The following is a 24,174-nucleotide window of genomic DNA, read 5'->3' on the forward strand; positions in this document are numbered from 1 at the left end:
TTATGACACAATCCTCTTGTATTTAGAAACAGCAAATCCATTTTTAATTTTGCTTTAAAACTTTCTATCACTTTTTAATCTGTTTTTCCATTCATTGATCAGGTAGGTCTCATATGCACATGCTACACTATAACCAAATCTCATTGCTTCCAGTCCTGCCCAGATCCATTGTGTGCTGACCACTTTGTATTAGATAAACAATTAAAGGTCTCAAGGTCTCATTCCTGGGGACTCTAATTCTCTTTTTCATCATTTCATTATTCCTTAGCAGTTTTTTTTCTCCCTTCCATCTTGACATACTTACTGGTATTGTCCTTGTTGCAGTATTGTTTAGGTCCTGATGGTGTTGAGATATCAATGGATGTAGCTTGCCTGTATTTCTAGGATATACACTTTCTCAGTAGATTTACTAGTCTTCTGGTTTTACAATATTTTTCCTCCCTTTTTTTGTGATGATCCCTGAACTGTACATTCTTGAGTTGTGTTTTACGAGTGACCAGGCACCCCACAATCAATTGTTCTTGGTATTTTGGTCAGTTGTGGCTTTCGTTACTGGTATTCAGCTTCCAAGAGATGCTTCTTTGATGTGTGTGTATAGGTTTGGGGTGTGGTGGGAAGCAGTAGCTATACTTACTTATTTTTGACTATGAGGATGAATATTTAGAATACAGTTACTAATAATTCTGGTTTAGTAAAGTGGGAGGAGTAGGTTCTCCTCTAAGGTCCATGACCTTACTAGTCTTGGGTAGTATGAGAAGTCTTCAGTACTAAACACAATTTTCCTACTGTTGAGTAGCCCTTACGTACAATTAGACAGTCATTGTTTATCACCAATATATGTGAGCCTCTCTTAAAGACTTCATGCCACGCTGGTCATTGTTGTGGTAGGCGAGCATTTAACTGAGAAGGGCTTTTTGTTACTTTTCCCCCTTGTCAGCTTTTATAGTCTTTCCTGGTCCAATGAAAGCTGACTTTTTGGTTAGTGCTCTGTGGAAAGTGTATGACATCTTCAGCAACAGGGACTTATATAAAATTCTGGGAGTCAACCAAGGGCAACACAATAGTCAATATAGTTTTTGAAGTCTCTTGGACTCCTTTGACTTAAAAGAGGGTTTTTCATTTCTAGTATTGAGAATTTTATTAATCTATGGCTCTTGAGGAGTGTATTGTCAGTCCAAGTGACATATTGAAGATTTAAGTGTTTTATATATATAATATGTGTATATATGTATACATTTATATAATATATACTTCTGATAAAGAATATTGATAAATAAAAATGTTTCCTTATGTTTTCCCCTCAAAAGATGTAGTATTATTTTGCTCCTATTCCATACTGTATTAACTTCCTTTCTCTTCTTCAAATAAACTTTCTACCATTTTTTTTTTCCAATTTCTCATTTGAGTCACTTATAGACTGCTCTTCCCCTCTCTAGTGTCTACCCCTGCCCTCTTGGTACATTTTTACCTTCCTAGTTTTTGTGATTATTTCAGGTTAAATACTCACACTTGAAGATTTGGATCTCAGAACCACAGATGAGGGAGCATTCACATTTCTCAGTTTGTGTCTGGGCTACCTCTCTCAATTTAATCTTCTCTACTTCTAACCACTTACCTGCACATTTCATGATTTCACTTTTTATTATAGGTGACTAGTATTCCATCGAGTATATGAACCACATATTCACTATCCATTCTTCAACTGAAGGACATTTAGGTTGTTTCCTTTTCATATACATATACATATACACATACACATACACATACACATACACATACACATATACATATACACATATACATATACATATTCTATTGTGAATAGAGCATTAATGCACATGGCTAGGTATGTATCTATTGGGTCAAGTCCTTTGGACATATGCCAAGGAAGGGTATTAGTTTTGTGGTTGAATTATTTAAGCTTTTTGTTAATGTTCTATACTGATTTCCATAGAGGCTACCCCAGTTTGCAATCCCAACAACAATGAGGGAGGGGTCCCTTGTCCTTACAGCCTCTCTAGCATTTGTTGGTTGTTGTGTTTATCTTAGTCATTATAACTGGGGTCTAAGAAAGTCTCGGAAGTTGTTCTAAACTACATTTTCCTGATTTTTAAGGATATTGAACATTTTAAAAATACTTTCTTTGTTGTATTGATTTGCATTTCCCTGATCACTAAGAAGGTTGAGCAGGACCTTAAGTGTCTTTTGGCCGTTTGAACTTCTTCTGTTGAGAATTCTCTGTTCAGTTCAGTGCCCCAATTTTTTCCTTTTTATTAAAAATTTCCAACTTCTCCCCTCCTCCTCCTCCTTCCCTCCCCTCCCTTCCACCCATACCCCCACTCCCTCCCTCTCCAGGCCAAAGAGCCATCAGGGTTCCCATCACTATGTTAAGTCCAAGATCCTCCCAACTCCCCCTAAGTCCAGGAAGGTGAGCAACCAAGTGCCCCATTTTTTAATTGGGTTAATTAGCATTTTAAAGTCTAGTTTCTTGAGTTCTTTATATATTTTAGAGATCAGACCTTTGTCTGTTGTGGGGTTAGTGAAGATCTTCTCCCAGTTAGTAGGTAGCCTTTTTGTCTTAATGACAGTGTCCTTTGCTTTACAGAAGCTTCTCAGTTTCAGGAGGTCCCATTTATTCAATGTTGCCCTTAATGTCTGTGCAGCTGGGGTTATAAGTAAGAAGTGGTCTCTTGTGCCCATGTGTTGTAGACTATTTCCCACTTTCTCTTCTATCAGATTCAGTGTGTTCAGATTAATATTGAGGTCTTTAATCCATTTGGACTTGAGTTTTGTGCATGGTGACAGAAACGGATCTACTTTTATTCTTCTACAGGTTGACATCCAGTTATGCCAGCACCATTTGTTGAAGATGCTTTCTTCCATTGTATATTTTTAGCTCCCTTGCCGAAAATCAGGTGTTCATTGGTTTGTGGGTTAATATCCAGGTCTTCTATTCGATTCCATAGGTCGACTTCTCTGTTTTTATGCCAATACCAAGCTGTTTTCAATACTGTAGCTCTGTAATAGAGTTTGAAATCAGAGATGTTAATGCCTCCCGAAGTTCCTTTATTGTATAAGATTGTTTTGGCTATCCTGGGTTTTTTGTTTTTCCATATAAAGTTGATTATTGTTTTCCCAAGGTCTGTGAAGAATTTTGTTGGGATTTTGATGGGGATTGCATTGAATCTATAGATTGCTTTTGGTAGAATTGCTATTTTTACTATGTTGATCCTCCCAATCCAAGAGCAAGAGAGATTCTTCCATTTTCTGGTATCCTCTTCAATTTCTTTCTTCAAAGACTTAAAGTTCTTGTCAAATAGATCTTTCACTTCCTTGGTTAGAGTTATCCCAAGATAATTTATGCTATTTGTGGCTATCGTGAAAGGTATGTTCATAGCAGCATTATTTGTAATAGCCAGAACCTGGAAACAACCTAGATGCCCTTCAATGGAAGAATGGATAAAGAAAGTGTGGAATATATACACATTAGAGTACTACTCAGCGGTAAAAAACAATGACATCTTGAACTTTGCATGCAAATGGGTGGAAATAGAAAACACTATTCTGAATGAGGTAACCCAGACCCAAAAAGATGAATTTGGTATGTACTCACTTATAAGTGGATTCTAGACACAAATAAAGGTCAGTGAGCTTATAATTCGTGATCCTAAAGAAGCTAAGTAAGAAGGTGAACCCAAAGAAAAACATGATTATCCTCCTGGATATTGGAACTAGACTAGATTGCCAGGCAAAAATTGGGATCTTGGTGGTGGGTGTGGGGTGGGGGTAAGGGGAGATGGGGAGAGAAAAGTAAGGAGGGGAGGATGTGGAGACCCTGGAGGAATGGGATGGTTGGGATGGAGGAAGGGTGGATAGGGGAGCAGGGAAGAAGATATCTTAATTAAGGGAGCCATTCTAGGGTTGGCAAGAGACTTGACTCTAGAGGTGTTCACAGGTATCCGTGGGGATGTCCCCAGGTAGTTCCTTGGGCAACTGAGGAGAGGGAGCCTGAAATGGCCCTTTCCTATAGTCATACTGATGAATATCTTGCATATCACCATAGAAGCTTCATCTGGTGATGGATGGAGATAGGGACAGAGACCCACATTGGAGCGCAGGACTGAGCTCCCAAGGCCCAAATGAAGAGCTGAAGGAGGGAGAACATGAGCAAGGAAGTCAGGACTGCAAGGGGTGCTCCCACCCACTGGGATGGTGGGGCTGATTTAATGGGAGCTCACCAAGGCCAGCTCGACTGGAACTGAAAAAGCATGGGATCAAACCAGACTCTCTGAACGTGGCGGACAATGAGGGCTGACTGAGAAGCCAAGGACAATGGCACTGGGTTTTGATTCTACTTCATGTACTGGCTTTGAGGGAGCCTAGTCTGTATAGATGCATACCTTCTTGGACCTGGATGGAGGACCTTGGACTTCCCACTGGGCAGAGAATCCTGACTGCTCTTTGGATTGGGGAGGGATGGAGAGGGAAGTGGGGGGAGGGGGAGGGAAATGGGAGGTGGGGAAGAGGCGGAAATTTTTAATAATAAAAAATTAAGCCGGGCGGTGGTGGCGCACGCCTTTAATCCCAGCACTCGGGAGGCAGAGGCAGGCGGATCTCTGTGAGTTCGAGACCAGCCTGGTCTACAAGAGCTAGTTCCAGGACAGGCTCCAAAGCCACAGAGAAACCCTGTCTCAAAAAACCAAAAAAAAAAAAAAAATTAAAAAATACTTTCTTAGGTATTATCATATATACTGTTTTTCAGTTTTTGAATGTGTCTTCTTTTGACTCTTTGCTTTTTAAGTTTATACCAATATCCTGGTTGTCTGAAGTAACCACGGGGCCCTCATTTTCTACTGAGCTGATTTTTAGTTGCATTCTATACAAGTGAACCTTTCCTCAAGACAGCACTTGACTTTGACTTCTTTCGGACAATCATATTGGTTCAGTAGTCCTTTACTCTTAACTTTGGTATTCAATTCGCCTTTGCTTCGTGAAGTTAATTCCTGTGCAAAGATGCTTAAAATTTTTATTTAGTTTTATTTTTTGTGTGTAAATGTCTTGCTTGCATGTATTTTTTGCACTGTGTGCCTGCCTGGTACTCATGGCAGTCAGAGGAGAGCATGAAATCCCCTGGAACTGGAGGCACAAAAGGTTGTAAACTCCTGAGTGGATAGTAGGAACCAAACTCAGGTCCTCTGCCAAAGCAGCCAGTGTTCTTAACTGCTGAGCCATCTCTCCAGCCCCAGTACCTGGATTATCTATGTTAACTATATAACAGTTAATAGGAGAGTTCCAAATTAATGCTAGCAACCAAATATCTACTGGATTTGAATGGCTATATTCTAATGCTAAGCAGTAGACAAGAATGTGTACGGAAATGACTAGTGTTATAATTAACAAGGATTTATTGAGTATGCCAGGGCTGACCTTAAAAGAATAGCTTCAGCTAAATGGTTTTGGAGAATAGACTCATACTTAGTGACATTAACAGAGAAGAAGATGTTTGTGTAATACTTTGTAGAAGAGGTTACTCCTTGATTAGCAACAGTACAGCTCCTTGTAAGACAGTCACTAACACCCGTAAAGGATTAACCTCTCTTGCCAATGAATTAATAACACCAATAAAAAATAATTAAAACAATATGGAAAGAGGACCAATAAAAGTAAGAGAAAAAAGAGGAACTTTAAAGAAATAATTTTTTTACCTCATTTTAAGTATGGGGTACACTTAGAGTTGAACAGAGTTTTGATTAGTGGGAAGACATGAGTCCTCTTACCCCTAGCTGTCCAGTTGCACTTGTTCATAACAAAACTCTAAGAGTTGTAAAGTTACACATAGTCTTATAAGTGACTGAGTCTAAGATCATAAAAGGACAGTTTCAAGCTCCAAATTCTTCATCAGGAAAGGCTTTGTGCCTTAAACTAATTAAGATGGTGAATTTGGTAAGGAGGCAAGTCAGGGCCTATGTGAGAAGAGGACATGAATTTCTCATCATCTGGGGACTTAAAAAATCACTCTACTGATTTGGTGAGCCAAATCAGCACAGCAGCTATTTTTGTCTTTTCTCTATGTTATTTCTCTTTCTTCAGAATTGTACATTATTGAAAACTGCTTTGTTGTCATTAGAGTCTTGAATTTGTTATTTTATTTCCAACAAGTTGTATTCTAGCCTGACCTGTTGGCCAAAGACCATAAACTTGTCTTGCAGCTTCAAGGGGAGGGAGTGCAAGGTCAGCTTTATCTTGCAAGAACACTCTGAGTGGGAAAATGTGAATGACAAGGTTACATTTCTTCTGTTCCTGCAGGTACTTACCTGTCAGTTCCTTGTCATAAGGGACAGACAGCAAGGGGACTCAGGGTGCTTTTGAGAACAGAGAAAAGCAGCTAATGGATCTGTAGTGTAAAAGTCCTGTTCCAAAGGGGGAGGTTGTTGTTGTCTTTTATAGATCCCTTATATCTTACTCAACTTTTTCATAGACTATGTTTTCTAGCATGTAGCCAACAGTTTAGAAAGTTTCCATTCTTTTACCATCACCTTCTTTCATAATTTAATCTGAGACTCTCTTCCCTAAGCATTCCTTCTTCTATCTCAGAAGAGATGTCTTGCAAAGCAGTTCCTGCGCCCTCTGGTGTGCCTTTTTGTCACTGTCTTCTACAGAGAATTTAATGGGAACACATCAGAGTGTGCATAATACAGTCATGTGCTGAGTAATGGTATCTCCACTTCATGTATTACAATGGTACCATCATTAATACCTTGGAAGATTGTAGCCACCTTACCTGGTATAAGTGCATTTCATCATGTTGACTCAAGGACAAAATCACCTAATAATGTTTCTCAGAGTGTTAAGGAAACCTTCCAGCCTATCACAGTGGCTCTACACTCTGCACAGACATTTATAATGATGATTCAAATTCAGGTACAATGAAAATGATAGGACAACTGGTCACTGCCTGTGCCTTCCTGAGTCCTGAGCCATCATAGGGTGTATGTTTTTACTACATCCATAGTTATGTTCTGACAGATATGGTTGACTGATTCACTGCTGTGTTGTGGTATTATTGCAGTTTTATAGTCTTAGGGACTGCATTTCGGGACGATGTACAACTTTTGACATTCCGCAGTTCTTCCCTTTCTGTAGGTTTCAAATCCAATACTTTTGCACACCTAAAATGTCCTGGTGTCCTTTTCCCACCGAGTCTCACTCTTACAATTTCAGAGTATTTTTGTCAGCTTAGCTCAATATGAAATGCTTCATATCTATTGATGATTTGAAGAGTGTTTAAGAGGCAGAAATTACCTAAAGGATATCTTTCATTTCTCCTGTAGGAAAAACGCAAAGCAGAGGAAGCCCTCAGTGATCTCAGACGTCAGTATGAAACAGAAGTAGGAGACCTACAGGTGACCATTAAAAAGTTAAAAAAGGTATGTATATGGCATAGAGACATTCTAGAAACATCTCTCACTGTGTCTAAGACATTGAAAATGAAAAACATTTAGAGCTGAAGCAGAAGAAATAGTGACTTTGCTGAGTCAGGTCAACTCCTTGAGAGACTCTTATTTTTAAAGGCCCCTTTGTTCTTCTAGTTATTGGGCCATTTGACTTATAACATGGAATAATAAAATGTCTTATCCTTGACCAGTTCATCAAACACATTTCTTTCATTTTCATTTACCAAGTGCTTTGAGTGAATTCCATGTATCAAGAGGAGTGTTTTCTTAATTGAAATTGTATCTGTCTATGTCAGGTGTCCCTGTGTTCTTGTTCTTAGCTTACTTCAAGCTGCATAGCAGATACTTAGTAAATATTAAGTGAAATAAAAATTGTTTTCTTAAGTAGAAACTTCCTGGTCTAGCAATAAACTGATCATTGTAAAGTAAGAAAAAAATGTGGAAACATGAGCAAAAGTGTCTTTGAGTACTGGTATTCTCTCTCTTGGTTCCAATGAACAGGTTCTTTGTACTCTGAGATTTGCTTGCACATGTTAATAAGTGACTCTGGAATGTGGTAGTGGAACAGGGGAGCTTTGTAACCCTTACCAGCTTCTGCGGTGCAGATAATTGTAGCGTTATTGACACCATGCTATCAAATTCACATATCCATGTATAGAAATCAACACTGATCTGTCATTATAAGATGGTTCTATGTCAGAATTAACCTCACATCTTACATGGTTGTTTGCATAGTAGTCGAAATAACTTAAGGAAACAGATGTGAAAATTAAATATTTCGGTAGTATTGGAGGGCCATTAAAGGAAAGCCATTTCCTTCTGGTCAAGAGTACACAATCTATTTAATCTGTGTAGAAACCTAACATCTGAGGCTATCCAAAACAAAAGTTAATCCTATTGGGCCAGGTAGTCTCCTGTTTTAAAGGATCACACTTAAGAAAAGTTGATTTACCTAAAGCCATAGTAAAGAGATGGGAGGAATAATTGGCCATTTAATAAGATACTGGAGTTATCTTCCCAGAAACTCTGCATTCTATGCAGTTGCTTACTCAGTGACATCCATGGAGCTTCCTTTCCTCTGTCAGATTTTTTAATTACTCAGAAAAATGTAATTTTTTTCCATTTCTGTTCTAGGAATGCTTTTCCCAATGTAGTCTCAATTCTTCCCCAGCACTTTTTTTCCCATGTGACACTTGTCTGCATTGTGGCTGATCTCCATTGCTGAATATGCCAGTGTAAACTTAAAGGGCATGCCTTCTTTTTCCAACATCTTCTTCCCATGGACAGCTGCACAGATTAAATATTACCTGGCTAAGGTTTTCCTTTTAAATTTTAGTAAATTTGTCCTTTTGTTTTCTTTTGAGTCTCTCATTAAATTTATTTGTTATTGAGATTAAGACTATCAAGAAGGGAGCCCAACTTCTCTAGTAACATGTGGCACCCCAGGTGAGACAGCCCATAACATAAACATCACTAGCAATTCAGTAAAGTTATGTTACAGTTAAGCTTGTCATTGTCACCCATGATCATTTCAGTCTCTGAAGTGACTGAGAATCATCTAGGAGTCTTCTATAATGCCATTAAATCACTATTATCTTATATGTATTTTAAAATAATAACTAGACTAACATACTATGACTAGATTCCAGAATGATGAATCAGCTTATCCACTGAGTCTTTTAGTCATTGTTTTTATTTATTTCTGTAAGTTCACAGGTCTTTACATTGCAAGGATGGATGCCAAAAATATGACCTGATATAACATATGATGAGGTCCTAACAGTGAGCGATCATAAGCGAGAATGATGAGGCCTCAGTACTCACTGAAATTATATCAATTTTTCCTTACAGCATGTATATGTATTTTCCTAATATTTTTAATCCTTGGTTTCTTATTTATAACATGGTTTTAACCATGTTTAACCATAGTAATTGGTATTTTATTGACTATAATTTACTAAGATCATTCCCATAATTTGAAAATGCTAAATATAAACTCATTTTTGAGGATCATATTAAATGAGGACTAAGTTTCAGGGAGGGCGAATGACCTACTCAAAATTATAGAGCTGGTGATCAATGGAGTCTTTCTTTCTTGCCTGTTCTAAACTCTAAAAAATTAAAAAAATATACTTTAAAGATTATTGTGATACCATTATTTTTGACAACAGATTCTGAGAGTCTTAGGTATTTTCTTTCAGATTTTTTTTTCTGTGAAGTCATAATGCATCTCTCTTTTTTTGGACCTATTATGATAATCAATTTTAAGTTCAAGTTATATTACATAAGCATAATAACAAAAAAACAACACAAAAGTGGCATATTGAAGAACACACAGATCAGTGGACTAAAGTACCTAAACATAGATCCACAATCTACAACCACCCGACTCTCATAAAGGTGCTATTATTATTATTGCGGAGAATCAACAACCTTTCTTAGCAAGTGGTGCTAAGTAAACTGGATATCCACCCGTAGAAGCCTTCTGCCCTGTAGGAGAATCAGCTCAAAAGGGTATATGAAAAGAAAGCAGTCCAGCAGAAGGCAATTCCTGGAAGAGGAGACAGTCTTCACCAAACAAGAAACCTAGTGTCACAGTCACGTGTGAAGTCCTGTCTCATGATAGCCTCTGGCAAGATGGAGAATGCTCATAGTTAAAGTGCGTGAGCATGATGAAATCTGGGAAACATTTTGGCTAGTGCAGAATCCCTGTTTAAGGACACCTGCAAACAAACCCTCACAGACCTGGGGTGTTACTTCTTCATGGTCAGGCCTTTTTGTTTTTATTTGCTCTATTAGAATTTGAACATAAAGTCTTACACATGCTAAGAAAATATTGTACTTTCAGCCTTTTTTGACATTTCTTTTTGAGACATAGTCTTGATCTACTTCTCAGGTTGACCTTGAATTTTTTGTGTAACCCTAGACTTATGATTTTCCTGACTCTTCCTTCAATTGTATACCACCACAACTGGCTCATGGGAAAGTTATTTTTGTTTTAGATATTTTTAACCTCTGATGTGAGTGTATTAGCCAGCAAGCAGACCTCACGTATACACATGTATAGTTCATTCTCTTTCTGTGTATGTTTATCTTCACATCAGGTTTATGTGCTTAGATATTAGTAATTTCAATCATTTTTGTAAACATTTCTTCAGTTCACTATTAATGAAATACAAGAGTCTAACATTAACATTCCTCTTATTATTTTTATTTCTAGCTGATTATGGTAGTGAACACCTTTGTTTCTAGCAACCATCTGTATTTCTAGAAACTGTGAGGTAGGATTGTCAAGAGTTCAAAGGTAACCTCAGCAACTAATCAAAATTGAGGTCATCTTGTGTAATATGAGACTATCTCAAAACATAATAAAATAATTCATACACTCTAACAGAAGGTAAGACTATTACAAAGTGAAACAGAAAGCCTTGAGCATACAGGATGAAAGAGAATGCCCATATTCTTTTAGTAAATATGTAAAGCAAGGATTGGGTGTTTTCCTATGCAGTTGTTTCAAAACTGACTTTTACATTTTAAAAGTGTTTTAAAGAAAACATTTACATTTAAAAATGTTTTAAAAATGCATTAATAATAAAAGTTCCTCCGCAGTTGTTTGTATTATTTAAAACAAGTGTTTTAATGTTATAGATGCTGTATCATTTATTGATCTGTAGTTATAAGATGTTAAAGATTGAAAACTGCTAGAATTCCCACATTCATATTCAGGAATATATCTAATCTTCACCAAAATTCTTCTAAATGACTTTTCAAAAATACCTAAGTTTTGTTTGTTCTTTCAGCTTGAAGAACAATCAAGACACATAAGTCAAAAGCAAGATGTGACAGCATTAAAGAAACAAATTTATGATTTAACAATGGTAAGAATCATTCTTCGCTGAATGAAATTTATTTCCTCTTAGATACTGTCTTAGTTACCTTTCTAAAAGAAAGATAAAGAACCACGACCAAAAGCTACTTGAAGAGGTTGAAGAGGAAAATGTGTTCTATCTTATAGCTGTCAAGTAACAGTCCATCACGAGAAGAAGCCAATGGAAGAAGAAAAGCAAAAGCCAACCAAGAACACTCCTTACTGGTTTATGCCCATGGCTTACTTTCTTATAAAACTTAGGACCACCTGCCTAGGGATGTCACCATGCACAGGTCCCATCTACATCAATCATTAATCAAGAAAATGCCCAACAGATTTGCCTATAGTCTGGTTTTATGGAAGTGTTTCCTCAGTTGAGATTTCCTCTTACCTAATGACTCTGTTTATCAAGTTGACAAAAAAATGAACGAACACAGACAACATGCACATATTCATGGTATTTATTGTTTCTGTGATTCTGGAATAAAAGCTTAATGAGAAGCTGATACTATAATTACAGAAAATCTTTGAAATATATTCGAGTAACTATATTATGAGGGGGTGCAATGAAATATGTCTTATGACTAGTTTTGTTTTTTTAAAAAGTTTATGTATTTAATGTAATACACACAAGGTGCTGAGTGCTATCTTACCATGATTAACCCCATACTTTTAGAAGCATCCCTGCTTTTGTATGTGTGATTTCTTGTGCCTTAGGTTTGTCTTTCTGTCTTTTAGATATGTTCCCATTGCTATTTTCTTTCTCTGTTGTAAAAATCAGTAACATTTACCTCTGCTTTGGTTTTATTTTAGATTACTCTCAAGTATTAAAAGCATTTTACTTATTCTGTCTCTTGAGCTGGGATTTCATAGCTTTCCATCTAGTCAGTTATCTTTAACCCACTTAGTGGAGAATTTTCCTATCCTCACAGTCTCAGCTTATCTTGATATTGTTGCATCATAGTTGCCTTTATGTTTGGATTGACTTTCATGAAGAGTTGCTTGCTTTCTTGGATTTTCTGATTCTGTTCTTGGTTTCTTGTTTTAAAAGATCTCTTAGTTAGAATTATTATTGCTGTAGTGAAATATCATGACAAAAAGTGACGTGGGAATGGTTTCTTTCACAAGTGTTCTATATAACAGCTTATCAGAAGCATTGAGGGTAGGAACTCAAGCAGGTCAGACATCTGGAGGCAGAATCTGATGCAGAGGTCAAAGGGGAGTACTGCTTACTGGATTGCTTCCTCTGTGTTTTTCAGCCTGAATGTTTTTCTTTTTTTTTTTTCTTTATTTTTACATATGAAGAGCCAAGAGTAAGTCCACCCACAATGGGCTCTGCTGTTTCATACCAATTAAAAAATGTCTGACAAGCTTGCCTAGAGCCAAATCCATTAACTCTGGCTTGTGTCAATTTGTTGTAAAACTAGGCAGTACAAAAATACAAAACCATTTTTGTGATGTCATGACTAACGTGAAATCCTTTATTTTTTTTTTAAATATTAATTTTGGAGGTCATGAAATGACACATTTTATTGGATTATTTTAATCTTTTTACACACACAGAAATATATATATATATATATATATATATATATATATATATATCTGATTTTTGCTTCATTATAACTAATATTTTCCTGAATAAATGAACCTTGAATGTCATTGGACTCCGTGCTTCTTGTTTCTGGGGAAAATGAAGCAGTACATAACATAACTCTCACACTCTTATCTTTCCTTGTTCCTCAAACCTTCTTGTTCAAAGAATCAATTATTGATTCAACTATTGTATATTATTTAAGTTTAAAAAATTTGAATCTCAACATTATTCCTATCTTTATATGTGACATTTGTTACCAAACTATGATAGACAAGAGTTTGTCACTATGCCTTTGTTATGTTATTGGAGACAGACAGATGGACAAACAGACACAGCTATGTATATATACACTTCCTTGAAAGTTTGTCTATATGACACAGCGATTCAGCTTTCTCTGCCTCCTCAGTGTTGGGATTAACGACAATTGCTACCATCACCAGTTCGTTTTAATTTATTTTGCCTGCTTCCCTTCTTTAAACTATATATATTTTTTTACTTATGTATATGGGTGCTTTGTTTGGATGTACCAGGCTCTGTACCATATATGTGCCTGTTATCCATAAAGGGCAAAAGAGGGCATCGGATCCCCTGGAACTGGAGTTACTGATGGCTGTAAGTAATTACGTGAGTTATGGGACTAGAACCCATATCCCCTGGAATAGCAGCAAGTATCCTTTATTCCTGAACCACCTTTCCAGCCCCTTAGCTTCTCTTCTTAATCTGCTTTAAAGTGTGTGACTGGGCCACTTGGCCTTTTTGGTTTCTACTGCAGGATCTCCTAGGCATTTGTTTTAGAATGTTGCCTTGGTGCATTTTATTAGTATAATTATATATGGAGTCAGGCTAACTTTTATAAAGGGCTTTATTTATCTCACAGTTGTAAGGATTCAAGAGCATGGGGGCAGTGTCAGTTTAGCTTTGCTGTGGACTTCTTGGTAGAATGCTGGAGTAAGAGCCAGAAACAGGAAGTAGCAACTGACTTTGAAAGATCACCTCCAAGGTCAGCACTCTAACTTACCTAAGGAATACCTACTTGGCTTCTTCTTAAAAGGTTTCATGCCACTTCTAAACCTGGAAACAGGGAAAAAAAAAACTCTGTGGTGTAGGGTAAACTCTTAAATTGTACCCCTCACATTACCAACTCTCTTTCTGGACTCTCTTCTTTGGGAGGGAGGCATCATCTAGTTTCCAGTTCCTAGAAATAGGTTTAAGTCACTTGACTATATATGATCCCCCTTATCTATACCTTTAACTGTAAATGGTTTGTTGGCATTGTAATTTCATATTCATGATTATTTTCTGGGATGGAAAAATAGACCATCCATGTGCACAATCAGCTATTTGAACTGCAAGTGTCCAATGATTTCTTTTTTAAAGGTAAATTTAAAGTTTTATAACTATGCATTTCTGTTATTAGTTACATTTTAACAAATTAGATGTAAGTTTTTATTATTAAAAGCAACCAGTGTAACTAATTTTAGAGAGGTGTTCAGATATTTTGTCTCGGTTAATTTTCCAATAACATGATTATCAGTCCTTGTTTATTATAGCTTTGGGCAGATGTCAGGTACAAAATGAAAAACAACCTTAAACCTTGCTAATGTACAATATTTGGGTAAATAATTGGTTCTTTGAACAGGAAGATGTGAAGAACATAGGAGAGGTAGATTTATTTTTGTGGAGTTACGCTATGTACTGCTTCGTGTTTCTAGGAGCAAGAAACCCTGACACTAATGCCCCTTGTTGTTCATTTTCTTTAGGAAAATCAAAAACTCAAGAAAGATCTTTTGGAAGCACAGACAAATGTAGCATTTCTTCAGAGTGAATTAGATGCTTTGAAAAGCGATTATGCTGACCAGAGTCTGAATTCTGAACGGTATGAAACTATTCATAATAGAGGGTTATTCATTAACATTAGTAAAGATTATACATATATTTCTATAGAAGGTACCTTTACTGACATATTTCCTCATGTGTGTATCTCTCTGTGTATGTACACATGTGTGTGTTTAATCTTTTTAAAAGTGTTGCCATCTGATTTATTTGCCTCTTAGGACAGTGTAGGGCTTTAAAAGCATTTGGTTTCTTGGGTTGTGGGAAGAAAATACTGTGTAATAACAATTTTCTGTTAAAATTGCTTTCAGATAGGAATAATGGCCTAAAAAATAAGAATGAGAGTTATTAGTTATTAAGTGCATTGGATTTGAAGAATTAGTATTAGTAACTTAACCTCACATAAAAAAAGTGAGGCATTCTTACATGAGAGATACAGTTGTATGCATATACAGAGTAAATTTGAGCATTTGGGGGAGTATTTTATGTATTTTCAAACTTCACTCAGAATTATGTGTTGTAGTATTAAATGGTATATCTTTTACTGGATATATTCTGTCTAGATCCTTAGAGATAATGAGTTGTGAGTTCAGCATACTTAAAATAAAGGAGACATATGCCTCCATCCTTTAAAATTTTCAAGTTTAGTTTAGTAAAGCCAAGACCAAAAGTTGAGAAATGTGCACTGAGTACCAGCAATAATACCATTTGCAACATGAGGGCTAGGTAACGGCCTTTTTTCCGCCTATGTTAAGGAAAAGCAGGCAGTGAATACAGGAGGAATGATGAGCTTGTGTTGGACCAATGAATAGGACCCAGTGACAGCAGTATCCACTGAAGCAAGTAGCATTGCCATCTACCAAGAGTATTGTTGGCACATTATTAATGTTTATGCCTTCATCCACAGTCTATCTTTTAGGAATCTTTATTATCTTCAGTTCACTGATGGGAAAAAGAAAGTTTTTATAAATGCTGTATTTAAGGGGAAAATGAGAGAAACAATGTAATAGAGAAGTAAGACTGGCATGGGGAAAATGATCAGACTGTTAGGAAAAAAAAAATGCTTTAAATAGGAAACAACCTTTTAAAACACACTAAAAGTGAATAAGCTACTTTATAGAAATTCTAAAAGCGCCCATAAATTTTGGCTAAAGAGCTTTGATTCCTATATGTAATTGTATTGTAGATTGGCAGTGAAGGACAGGTTTCTCCAGATGAGGCTTGGTAGCTCATAAGGATTGGAAGCTAGTGATGAGGTTGTGCCACATGCTCACACATGCTGTCTCTTCTCTCCTCATGAAACATTACATACAATTTTGCAGGGATCTGGAAATAATCCGAGAGTACACAGAAGATCGGAGTAGTCTTGAGAGGCAAATTGAAATCCTCCAGTAAGTTCTCATATAAAATGCTCATTGCATTTTGGCTAATGTTTGTTAATAAAACGTGTGCCATTTGTCAGATGACCTGACATGTCCAGTGTTCAGATCACTGTTTCTTCTCACTGCAGTACATTTGGCATGTGCACTTCAATTTCTGACTCATCTGCCTCTAACTAAATTACACCAGTGCAGTCTAGTTCTCAAGGTCTCCCCAGGTCGGGAAAGTGTGTCATACATCTGAGTTATTCCTCTGTGAGGGATGCAGCCTTCACCCTCATTGTTCTCTACTTCTTATCTCGAGAGCTCCCCAGGTCTTCACCTGAATGGTGCCATAGAATAGTGTTTAGTCTTTCAATTTGATATGCTTACTACAGATAAGTGTTTTGTTAGTTTTTTATTTATTATAAAGCCATTTCCAAAGAAATTCTATCTTAATCTATCAACTTCACAACTAAGTTATAGTAATTACATCTTCTGAGGATCTTTTTCGAGAAAGCCTTGATATTCCCTAATTTGCTTCACTTACACAGTGTATTCTTTGGTTTTCAATTAACTAAATGAAATAATGTGGGCATGTGGCAAATATTTACAGTTTTTAATGTTCTTATCGCTTTGTTGTGGAAACTTTAGAAGTCATTTTTTATATAGTCTTATTAATTCATTCATTTGTTAACTCATTCAGTAGATTTCTCAGTTAACAGCTTTGATGGAGGAGATACTCCTGGAACTGAGGAAAGATTAGTGAGTAGCAAAAAAAAAAAAAAAAAAAAAAAAAAAACCTCTCCTTATGAGTCTATCAGAGAAGAGGAAGACAGAAACTGGTTACCCATAGAAATGAGTATGATGTATATCAACAAATGAAAGAAATAGAACAAAGGAAAAGTGCAAGTTCCCCATGGAGAACTATTAAAGGTCAATAAAGAACTTTTAAGGAAGTGATATACTCTATGGGAAAGGGACTCTGTGATCCTTATTTTTTTAGCCAAGGGAAGCAGATGTTAAATGACTTTCATGATATCCCATGAAGTAATTACTTAAGTTCGTATTTACTCCCCAGTTCATCTGAGGTCAATAACCAAGTATATGATTGATACAGAAATCCCATCAGAGTATAAGGAGGATATGATATAGGATATAGCATGCTGCATCAGTTCCTGTGGCTGAGCTGTGTGGACCAGAGAACAGAGACCTAACCTACATTAATCCTGTAGACACAGAAATTATCTAAAGGAAGAGTGAGTGCCACAACCCAGCAAATTTATTCTTAAAATGCTCCCAGATCTTCAGGAAAAGAACCAATCAATTCAATCATTGCAATTCGTGTCTATCTCTGACTCTGTTTTGGGGGTTCAAAGGGAAACAGAAGCTTACCAAAAGCACAACATTATCTGTACATTCTGAATGTCACTGCCTCAAACTGAGTGGGAACATTGATTTCTCCGTGCTTCCTGTTTCTGTTTGCCAACTTCTTTCCTATACAGAACAGCTAACCGGAAGCTGCATGACAGTAATGATGGCCTCAGGAGTGCACTGGAAAACACTTACAGCAAGCTCAACAGATCTATGGTATGTGATATCTCACAAGATATTCAGTTCTTTCTCTTGATAAGTGTTTTGTGGAAGAAAACCACGTGATATTTTAGAATAACTGCATGTTGATCTTATAGTGAGACACCCTTGACATAAAGTAAAAAGATAAATTTTCTAAATTAAAAATATATTCTGCCCAAATGTATAAATAAATACAATGTTGTTTATCAAACTCTTATATATTCTAAGAAGCTAGAGAAAGATGCTGAATATGTAATTTTAGCCTTGGAGGGTTAGATAATATAAGAGCTAATTAGAAGGACAGCAAAGTATAAGAAAAAGTGAGAAATCCTGTAGGTGTAAGAAAAAAAATGTTTCCAGTCAAAAAGAGGCAGCTATGCTCCTGACTTGCTCATGCATTTTTCCCATGGCAGACTCTAGAGAGAATGATGGCCTTGGTTTTTGGATTTTAAACCATCCAGTCAGAAACAGGTTTCTCCAGATTGCATTTGCAATGAAGCTTCTTATCCCACTTTTGTGACTCAGTTTTAGGCAGGAGGATCTAGTGTTGTATTAGAATGCAGAACAATTACTCAACAAGATTATGCTTTCAAAAGAGACAAATCTGGGGAACCTGATGTTATGGGATCCTTACGTATCTGAGTAGGTATCAGAGTCTTGTGGAATATGCAGTAAAACTATATAAAAACTAAAATTGATGAGAAAGAGAAACCATGTGAAACTTTCCAAATGATTTTTTCATGTTCATATTTGCTCATGTTTGGTCATAAATTTTATTTGTATTGGGAGTTAAATTGCTTGGATTTGCATAAACATGTGTGTCTGTGGTATAGGAAATGTTTACATACTAAACAACCACTTGTTATTGCAGCGTATGAACAACATATCACCAGGAAATACAATTTCTAGAAGCAGTCCCAAATTTAATCACCATTCTTCTCAGCCACTGGCCTATGATAGGTATGTAGAACCTGCTTTTTCTATTATCTTATTTGTAGATCATGGTTGAAACTAAGACAAATTATCTTAGAGCTGAATTAAAATAAAGAAATATATTTAAGTAATACTTTGTATCTATTATGATCTTACATTAGCATTCACAAATTTGAAAAAGGTGAAACTGTAAGTAAACATATTTCATAGAAAGAAGTTATTTTCTCAAGATGCTTTGAATTACTGTATAACCATTTTGTACCCACCATTGCCTAACTCAGTTGCATTGTGGATGGTGTTTGTTGTGAGCCTTTTGTCATGATTTGTCAGTGTTTAGTATTGAAAACAATTAAAAAGTAGAAAATGCATCTAGATTTATGAGTTACTAAATATTACCAGATCTGCTGGAATATTCCAAAAATTAGAATTTAACTTGACTCTTAAGAGATCAAATAGTAAACAGAGATTATTTATATGTGTGTGCTTGTGTATACATCAGTGAACATGTCCAACATTGTTAGCTAAAAGGAAGTTAAGTTTGTGGTATATCAAGGTGTTCAAAAAAATAAGAGTACATTACATTTTCCTATGTGTTTGAAGATTTCTGACTCATGTTTATCCCCTTTTGTATGTGGGGGGAGTACTTCCAGTATAAATAAGTATGTTCTTACTATCTTGATGTTGCCTGGCTTTTTCTTGGGGATATGTAGACAGGAAGGAAAGGCTAATGATATAGTTCTATTCTAGTCCAGTTCGATAAACCAGTGAGTTTATGAGGCTTACTTATAGGAGTATGAGGGATCTCAAACAACTGTGTCACTTGAGAGTCCAATCCAAGCACAGATTATGATGTACTCCCCCTCCTAATGATGCTCTCCATTCTCTCCTCCTGTGCAAATTTTCATCAGACCCAGTATTGTGACAGCCATGCAGCAGCTGCTCAGATTTCATGTTGGTGATGATCAGTAGTGCTCCACCACACCTGGTGATAGCTGATGCTCTTGTTGCCACTGGGAAAGTCTCTCACTACAGACTACGATATGAGTAAAAACATGGTCTTGATTTTTTTTTTCTTCAGACAAGTTTTCTCTGTAAGCTTTAGAGCCTGTCCTAGAACTCCCTCTGTAGACCTTGCTGACCTCAGACTCACAGAGATCCACCTGTCTATGCCTTCCAAATGCTGGGATTAAAGACATATGCCACCACCACCCAGCTTTGGTTTGATTTTTATTGTTGATTCGTTAAATTTATAAAATGTGGCTTATTTATTTATAAGTAGCTGAAATTTGCTCTTACTAATAATTATATATTTTAAATGTGCAGATTTGATGCCACTTTTTCTTGACTAATAGTTAAGATCAATAGTTAAGACTAATAGTTTATAGTTCTCAGTAAGATTTAGAGGAAAGCATAAAAGACAAATTCTTCATAAATCTCATAATTCATTCTTGAAGGAATGATGCCACAAATGAGGCTCTGATAATGGAGTTAGAGTTCCTTTTCAGGTTGTTCTAAGAGACAGTTTCTTCGTCATATCATCAGGACCTCAGAGAGGCAAGGAAAGCTTCATTACTTCTCATTCTGAACACAACTAGAGACCGCTGTGGCCCGTACAGGTCTTCCTTCCTGGGAGTTAGTGATATACAAAGTTAACAGGGTGCTTTTCTTTTTTATGCTGATATAAATCTCTGCATGTGAAAAAATCTTTAGGCTTGGGATTTTGACTGTTGACTTTTCATCATATAAGAGGCGGGGATAGAGAGGGTCATGGGACCTTCACCTGAGTACTCTGTCATTGTCCCCCAATCAGTTGTATGTGTTTTGCCCTAATTGCACACAGCCTTGAAGTCTTGGGGAGGGGTTAGAGTACTCATAGAATTTGAATGTCTAAGAGAGGGGGCTTTATTTGTGCAACTGTGGAGATGTCATCTTCCACTTTGAGTGAGACTTTCCAGGGCTCGCTCACACTCCTGTCAGTAAACCCTCACTCATGTTCATTAACTAAACACAATAAACTCATTGGTCTTCCAGAGTGAACTTAGGTGAGATTGACCTTTGTTTTGTCATTGGAATTTTGAATGAGGATAGGCCTTGCCTAATTACCCCAAAGGAAAAATTACCTAACACTCCATCTTGAAAACAAACAAAGGGACTGACAAATACAAAAGAGTTATAAGAAATGTCCAGAAGTAGATAAACTATTCCAATTATGGTTTAACTGAATTATAGTAAAAAAAAAAAAAAGCTCTTGTATTCTAGGGATATTTTATTAAAATAGTATAAGATTGTATTTGTATCTAGGGTACTCATTCTTTGTATCAGGAAATAAATCAGTCAATTTAAAAGATTTTTTGTGTATTTTAAATATATATGAAGGCTTTTGTCCTTATAGATTATTGCACAGAATGAAACTATACTTTGTACTTCCTCTTCTATGCTAAGGGAACACCATTTATCTCCTGGCAAGGGACAATGTTGTCAGCCTGTCCCTTTGTGCTCTTGTACATCTTGAACTCCTTGGTAAAGCTGTCTCCTCTTTTGTCACAAGGTCATTCCATTCTTCATATGCAGATGAGGACTGTGACTCTTTGGCTCTCTGTGATCCTCTGCAGAAGATAAATTATGAAGTTGACAGCCTGTCTGAGAGTTGTTTTGACAGTGGTTTGTCTACTCTGAGAGACTCCAATGAGTGTGACTCTGAAGCAGACTACAAGCACCAGAGAGGATTCCAGAGTTTGCATGAAACACAGGAGAGCCTTGGGGGAGATGCATCAGACACAGATGTAAGCCAGAAACCATAATACTCTGATGCCTTCCATTGAAGAAAATCTTCTACCATGTTTTAGGGACTCTGTTTTAACAGCACATAGCCTGTGTTGTTAAGGTCATATATATATATATATATATATATGTTTAGTTATTAGAATGGATCTTTTCCCCTACCAAACTAAGGAAGAATTCTCAAAGATTTGCCCTGAAGAGACAATCCATTTAATGATCACACTGCTAGAAGACTCAACAGCAGTTTTATGTTTCTTTGGTCTGTGATATATATGTGGGAGACTTGGTTTTTAATTATTGATTTTTTTGATAGGTTCCTGATATAAGAGATGAAGAAGCTTTTGATTCTGAAAGCGTGGCCTCTGTGTTACACTGGAAGCCACGGGGATCTGTTGGTGAAGGCAGCACTGTCAGCTCCTCCAGAAAACCCATCTCAGCTCTTTCACCTCAAGTATGTAGCTACCGAGAGAACTCTCTTCATGGCATGTTACTTAGATGAAAACTGGCTCCTGTCAACACCTATCTGGCTATTTCCCTCTAGGCAGACATGGTGGATAATAACTGCAAACTGACATCTCAGAAGGCATACAAGATTGTGCTTGCTGGAGATGCTGCAGTGGGGAAGTCCAGCTTCCTCATGAGACTGTGCAAGAATGAATTTAAAGGAAATACAAGTGCAACTCTAGGTAGGACTCTTATTTTCATTGATAACAGAAGAATTATCATTTATAGCTTGATTTCTTCTCTTTCACGATTATATACACAGATTAAGAAATCTATGTATTCATCCATGTATTCAGACGCTCTGTGTTTGTGTATATTCCCCTGTGGTAGAATTATTCTTTATTTTTACTAAAATATAATTTAAAAAAAGTAACAGGCAATGAGAATCTTTGTAAATAACAGAATCAAACAAACCCAACTTAGACATAGTAGGTTCTTTTATTATGCACGTATTTTTCAAGCCTTTTTTTTGAGCACCTGGTACTGTTGTAACGCTAGAGGTACACAGTGAAGAGAGCTGATTGAATCCCAATCTTTAAGAAAGTTTCACCCCAGTGGAAGTAAATGGACTAAAATGAATTTTAAAAATGAGATATGGAGCCAGGCAATAGAGGTGCATACATTTAATCCCAACACTCATTAGGTGGAGGCAGGCAAATCTTTGTGAGTTCAAGGTTAGCCTGGTCTACAGAACAAGTTCCAGGAAAGGCTTCAAAGCTACAGAGAAACTCTGTCTCAAAAAACAAAAAGACAAACAAACAAACAAATAAAAATGAGATGTGGAAAGAAGTGCATATTCCATGGTGGGTAGGAAAAGACTTCATTTTATGTTAAGAACTTCTCAATGACCATGGAAAATTTGAGATTAAACTCTATTTCAAATCTGTATTTGTGTTCCTTTCCATATGCCCATTAGAAAATTAGTTTATATGGCAATAATTTTCTCTTTATTTTTTCTTTTTCTTTCTTTTTTTTGGCCTTTCTCAGTCTTTTTGAATATTATTATCTTAGTTAAGGTTTTTATTGCTGGGAAGATACACCATGACTACAGCAACTCTTATGAGGAAAATGCATAATCGAGAAGGCTAGAGGCTCAATCCATTATCATCATGGTATAGAGCATGGCAGTATGCAGGCAGATGTCATGCTGGCTATATCTTGGCTTGCAGGGAACAGGAAGTCAGCTGACTGTCACACTGAGGGAAACTTGAGCAAAAGAGACCTTAAAGCCTCATCCAACAGTGACACACTTTCTCCAACAACTCCAAACCTCCTAATAAAGCCACTCTCTTTGGGGGCAGTTTTCTTTCAAACCACAACTATTTTTTGGTTAATTTTTTAAACATGATATGGTTTGATCATGTTTTTCCCTCCCTCAACTCCTCCTGGATACCCGAACCACCCTACCAACCCAACTTCATTTTTACTCTTCTCTCTGTCTTTCAAAAACAAAATCCAAATAAAAAATAAGGCAAAAAAACACACCCCCCAAATCCCATGGAGTTCTACTGTGTTGAGTTTTACTCCTTGGTATGGGGCCTGGCTGGTTTGCATAAAATATACACAGTAACACTCCATTGCATAAAACCGATTTAACTTTCACCAATAGATATGAGATACAAATATCTGTCTTCGGATGACTCTATATCCTTGAAGTCATCTATCGATCTGACTCTTAAAATTTAAATTGTTTCCTCTTTCATATAGATTAATGAGCCTTGATCTCTTTTAGGACCAAGTACTCCAAAATCTCTCACTGTCTGTGCCTTGTCCAGTTGTGGGTCTTTGTGTTAATTTCCATTTACTGCAACAAGAAGATTCTCTGATGTAGGTTGAGCAGAACAATTAACTGTAGGTATACCAATATGTCCAAAGGAGTTACTTTATAGCTATGTTATTTTTTAGCATATTAAAAGTGTAAAAGCATACAGTCACATAGAAGACAAAACATGTAAATTGTTTTGGATGGGGCCTGTTTTATGTCACTCAGGATGATCTTTTTCTAGCACCAACCTTTAATAATTTCAATTTTCATAACAGCTAAATAATATTCATTTATATAAATATATAACATTTTAATTACCTATACCTTAGTTGAAAGACAGCAGGCCTGTTTCCAATATCTAACTATTGTAATTAAAATAGCAAAAAATATGGGTGACTAAGTATATAATTATAGCATGTAGAGCCCTTTGGTTATATGCCTGATAATGATATAGTTCTATCTTGAGGTCGATCTATTCCCAGCTTCTTGAAGAACCATTATACTGA

The 24,174-nt window shown here is 36.5% G+C and overlaps 1 protein-coding gene across 1 annotated transcript in view; it reads left to right on the top strand.

Annotated features, from left to right (window-relative positions):
- Rasef (RAS and EF-hand domain containing) overlaps window positions 1-24,174 on the top strand; it is a 65,806-nt gene that overhangs the window by 20,390 nt on the left and 21,242 nt on the right. The window contains exons 4-12 of the mRNA XM_038334128.1: window positions 7,332-7,427; window positions 11,255-11,332; window positions 14,680-14,795; window positions 16,075-16,143; window positions 17,616-17,700; window positions 18,557-18,645; window positions 21,167-21,401; window positions 21,713-21,850; window positions 21,941-22,085. Coding sequence (XP_038190056.1) covers window positions 7,332-7,427; window positions 11,255-11,332; window positions 14,680-14,795; window positions 16,075-16,143; window positions 17,616-17,700; window positions 18,557-18,645; window positions 21,167-21,401; window positions 21,713-21,850; window positions 21,941-22,085 — 1,051 coding nt within the window. The remainder of the gene's footprint in view (window positions 1-7,331; window positions 7,428-11,254; window positions 11,333-14,679; window positions 14,796-16,074; window positions 16,144-17,615; window positions 17,701-18,556; window positions 18,646-21,166; window positions 21,402-21,712; window positions 21,851-21,940; window positions 22,086-24,174) is intronic.

This window comes from Arvicola amphibius, chromosome 6, assembly GCF_903992535.2.
Source record: "Arvicola amphibius chromosome 6, mArvAmp1.2, whole genome shotgun sequence".
Lineage (NCBI taxonomy): Eukaryota > Metazoa > Chordata > Mammalia > Rodentia > Cricetidae > Arvicola > Arvicola amphibius.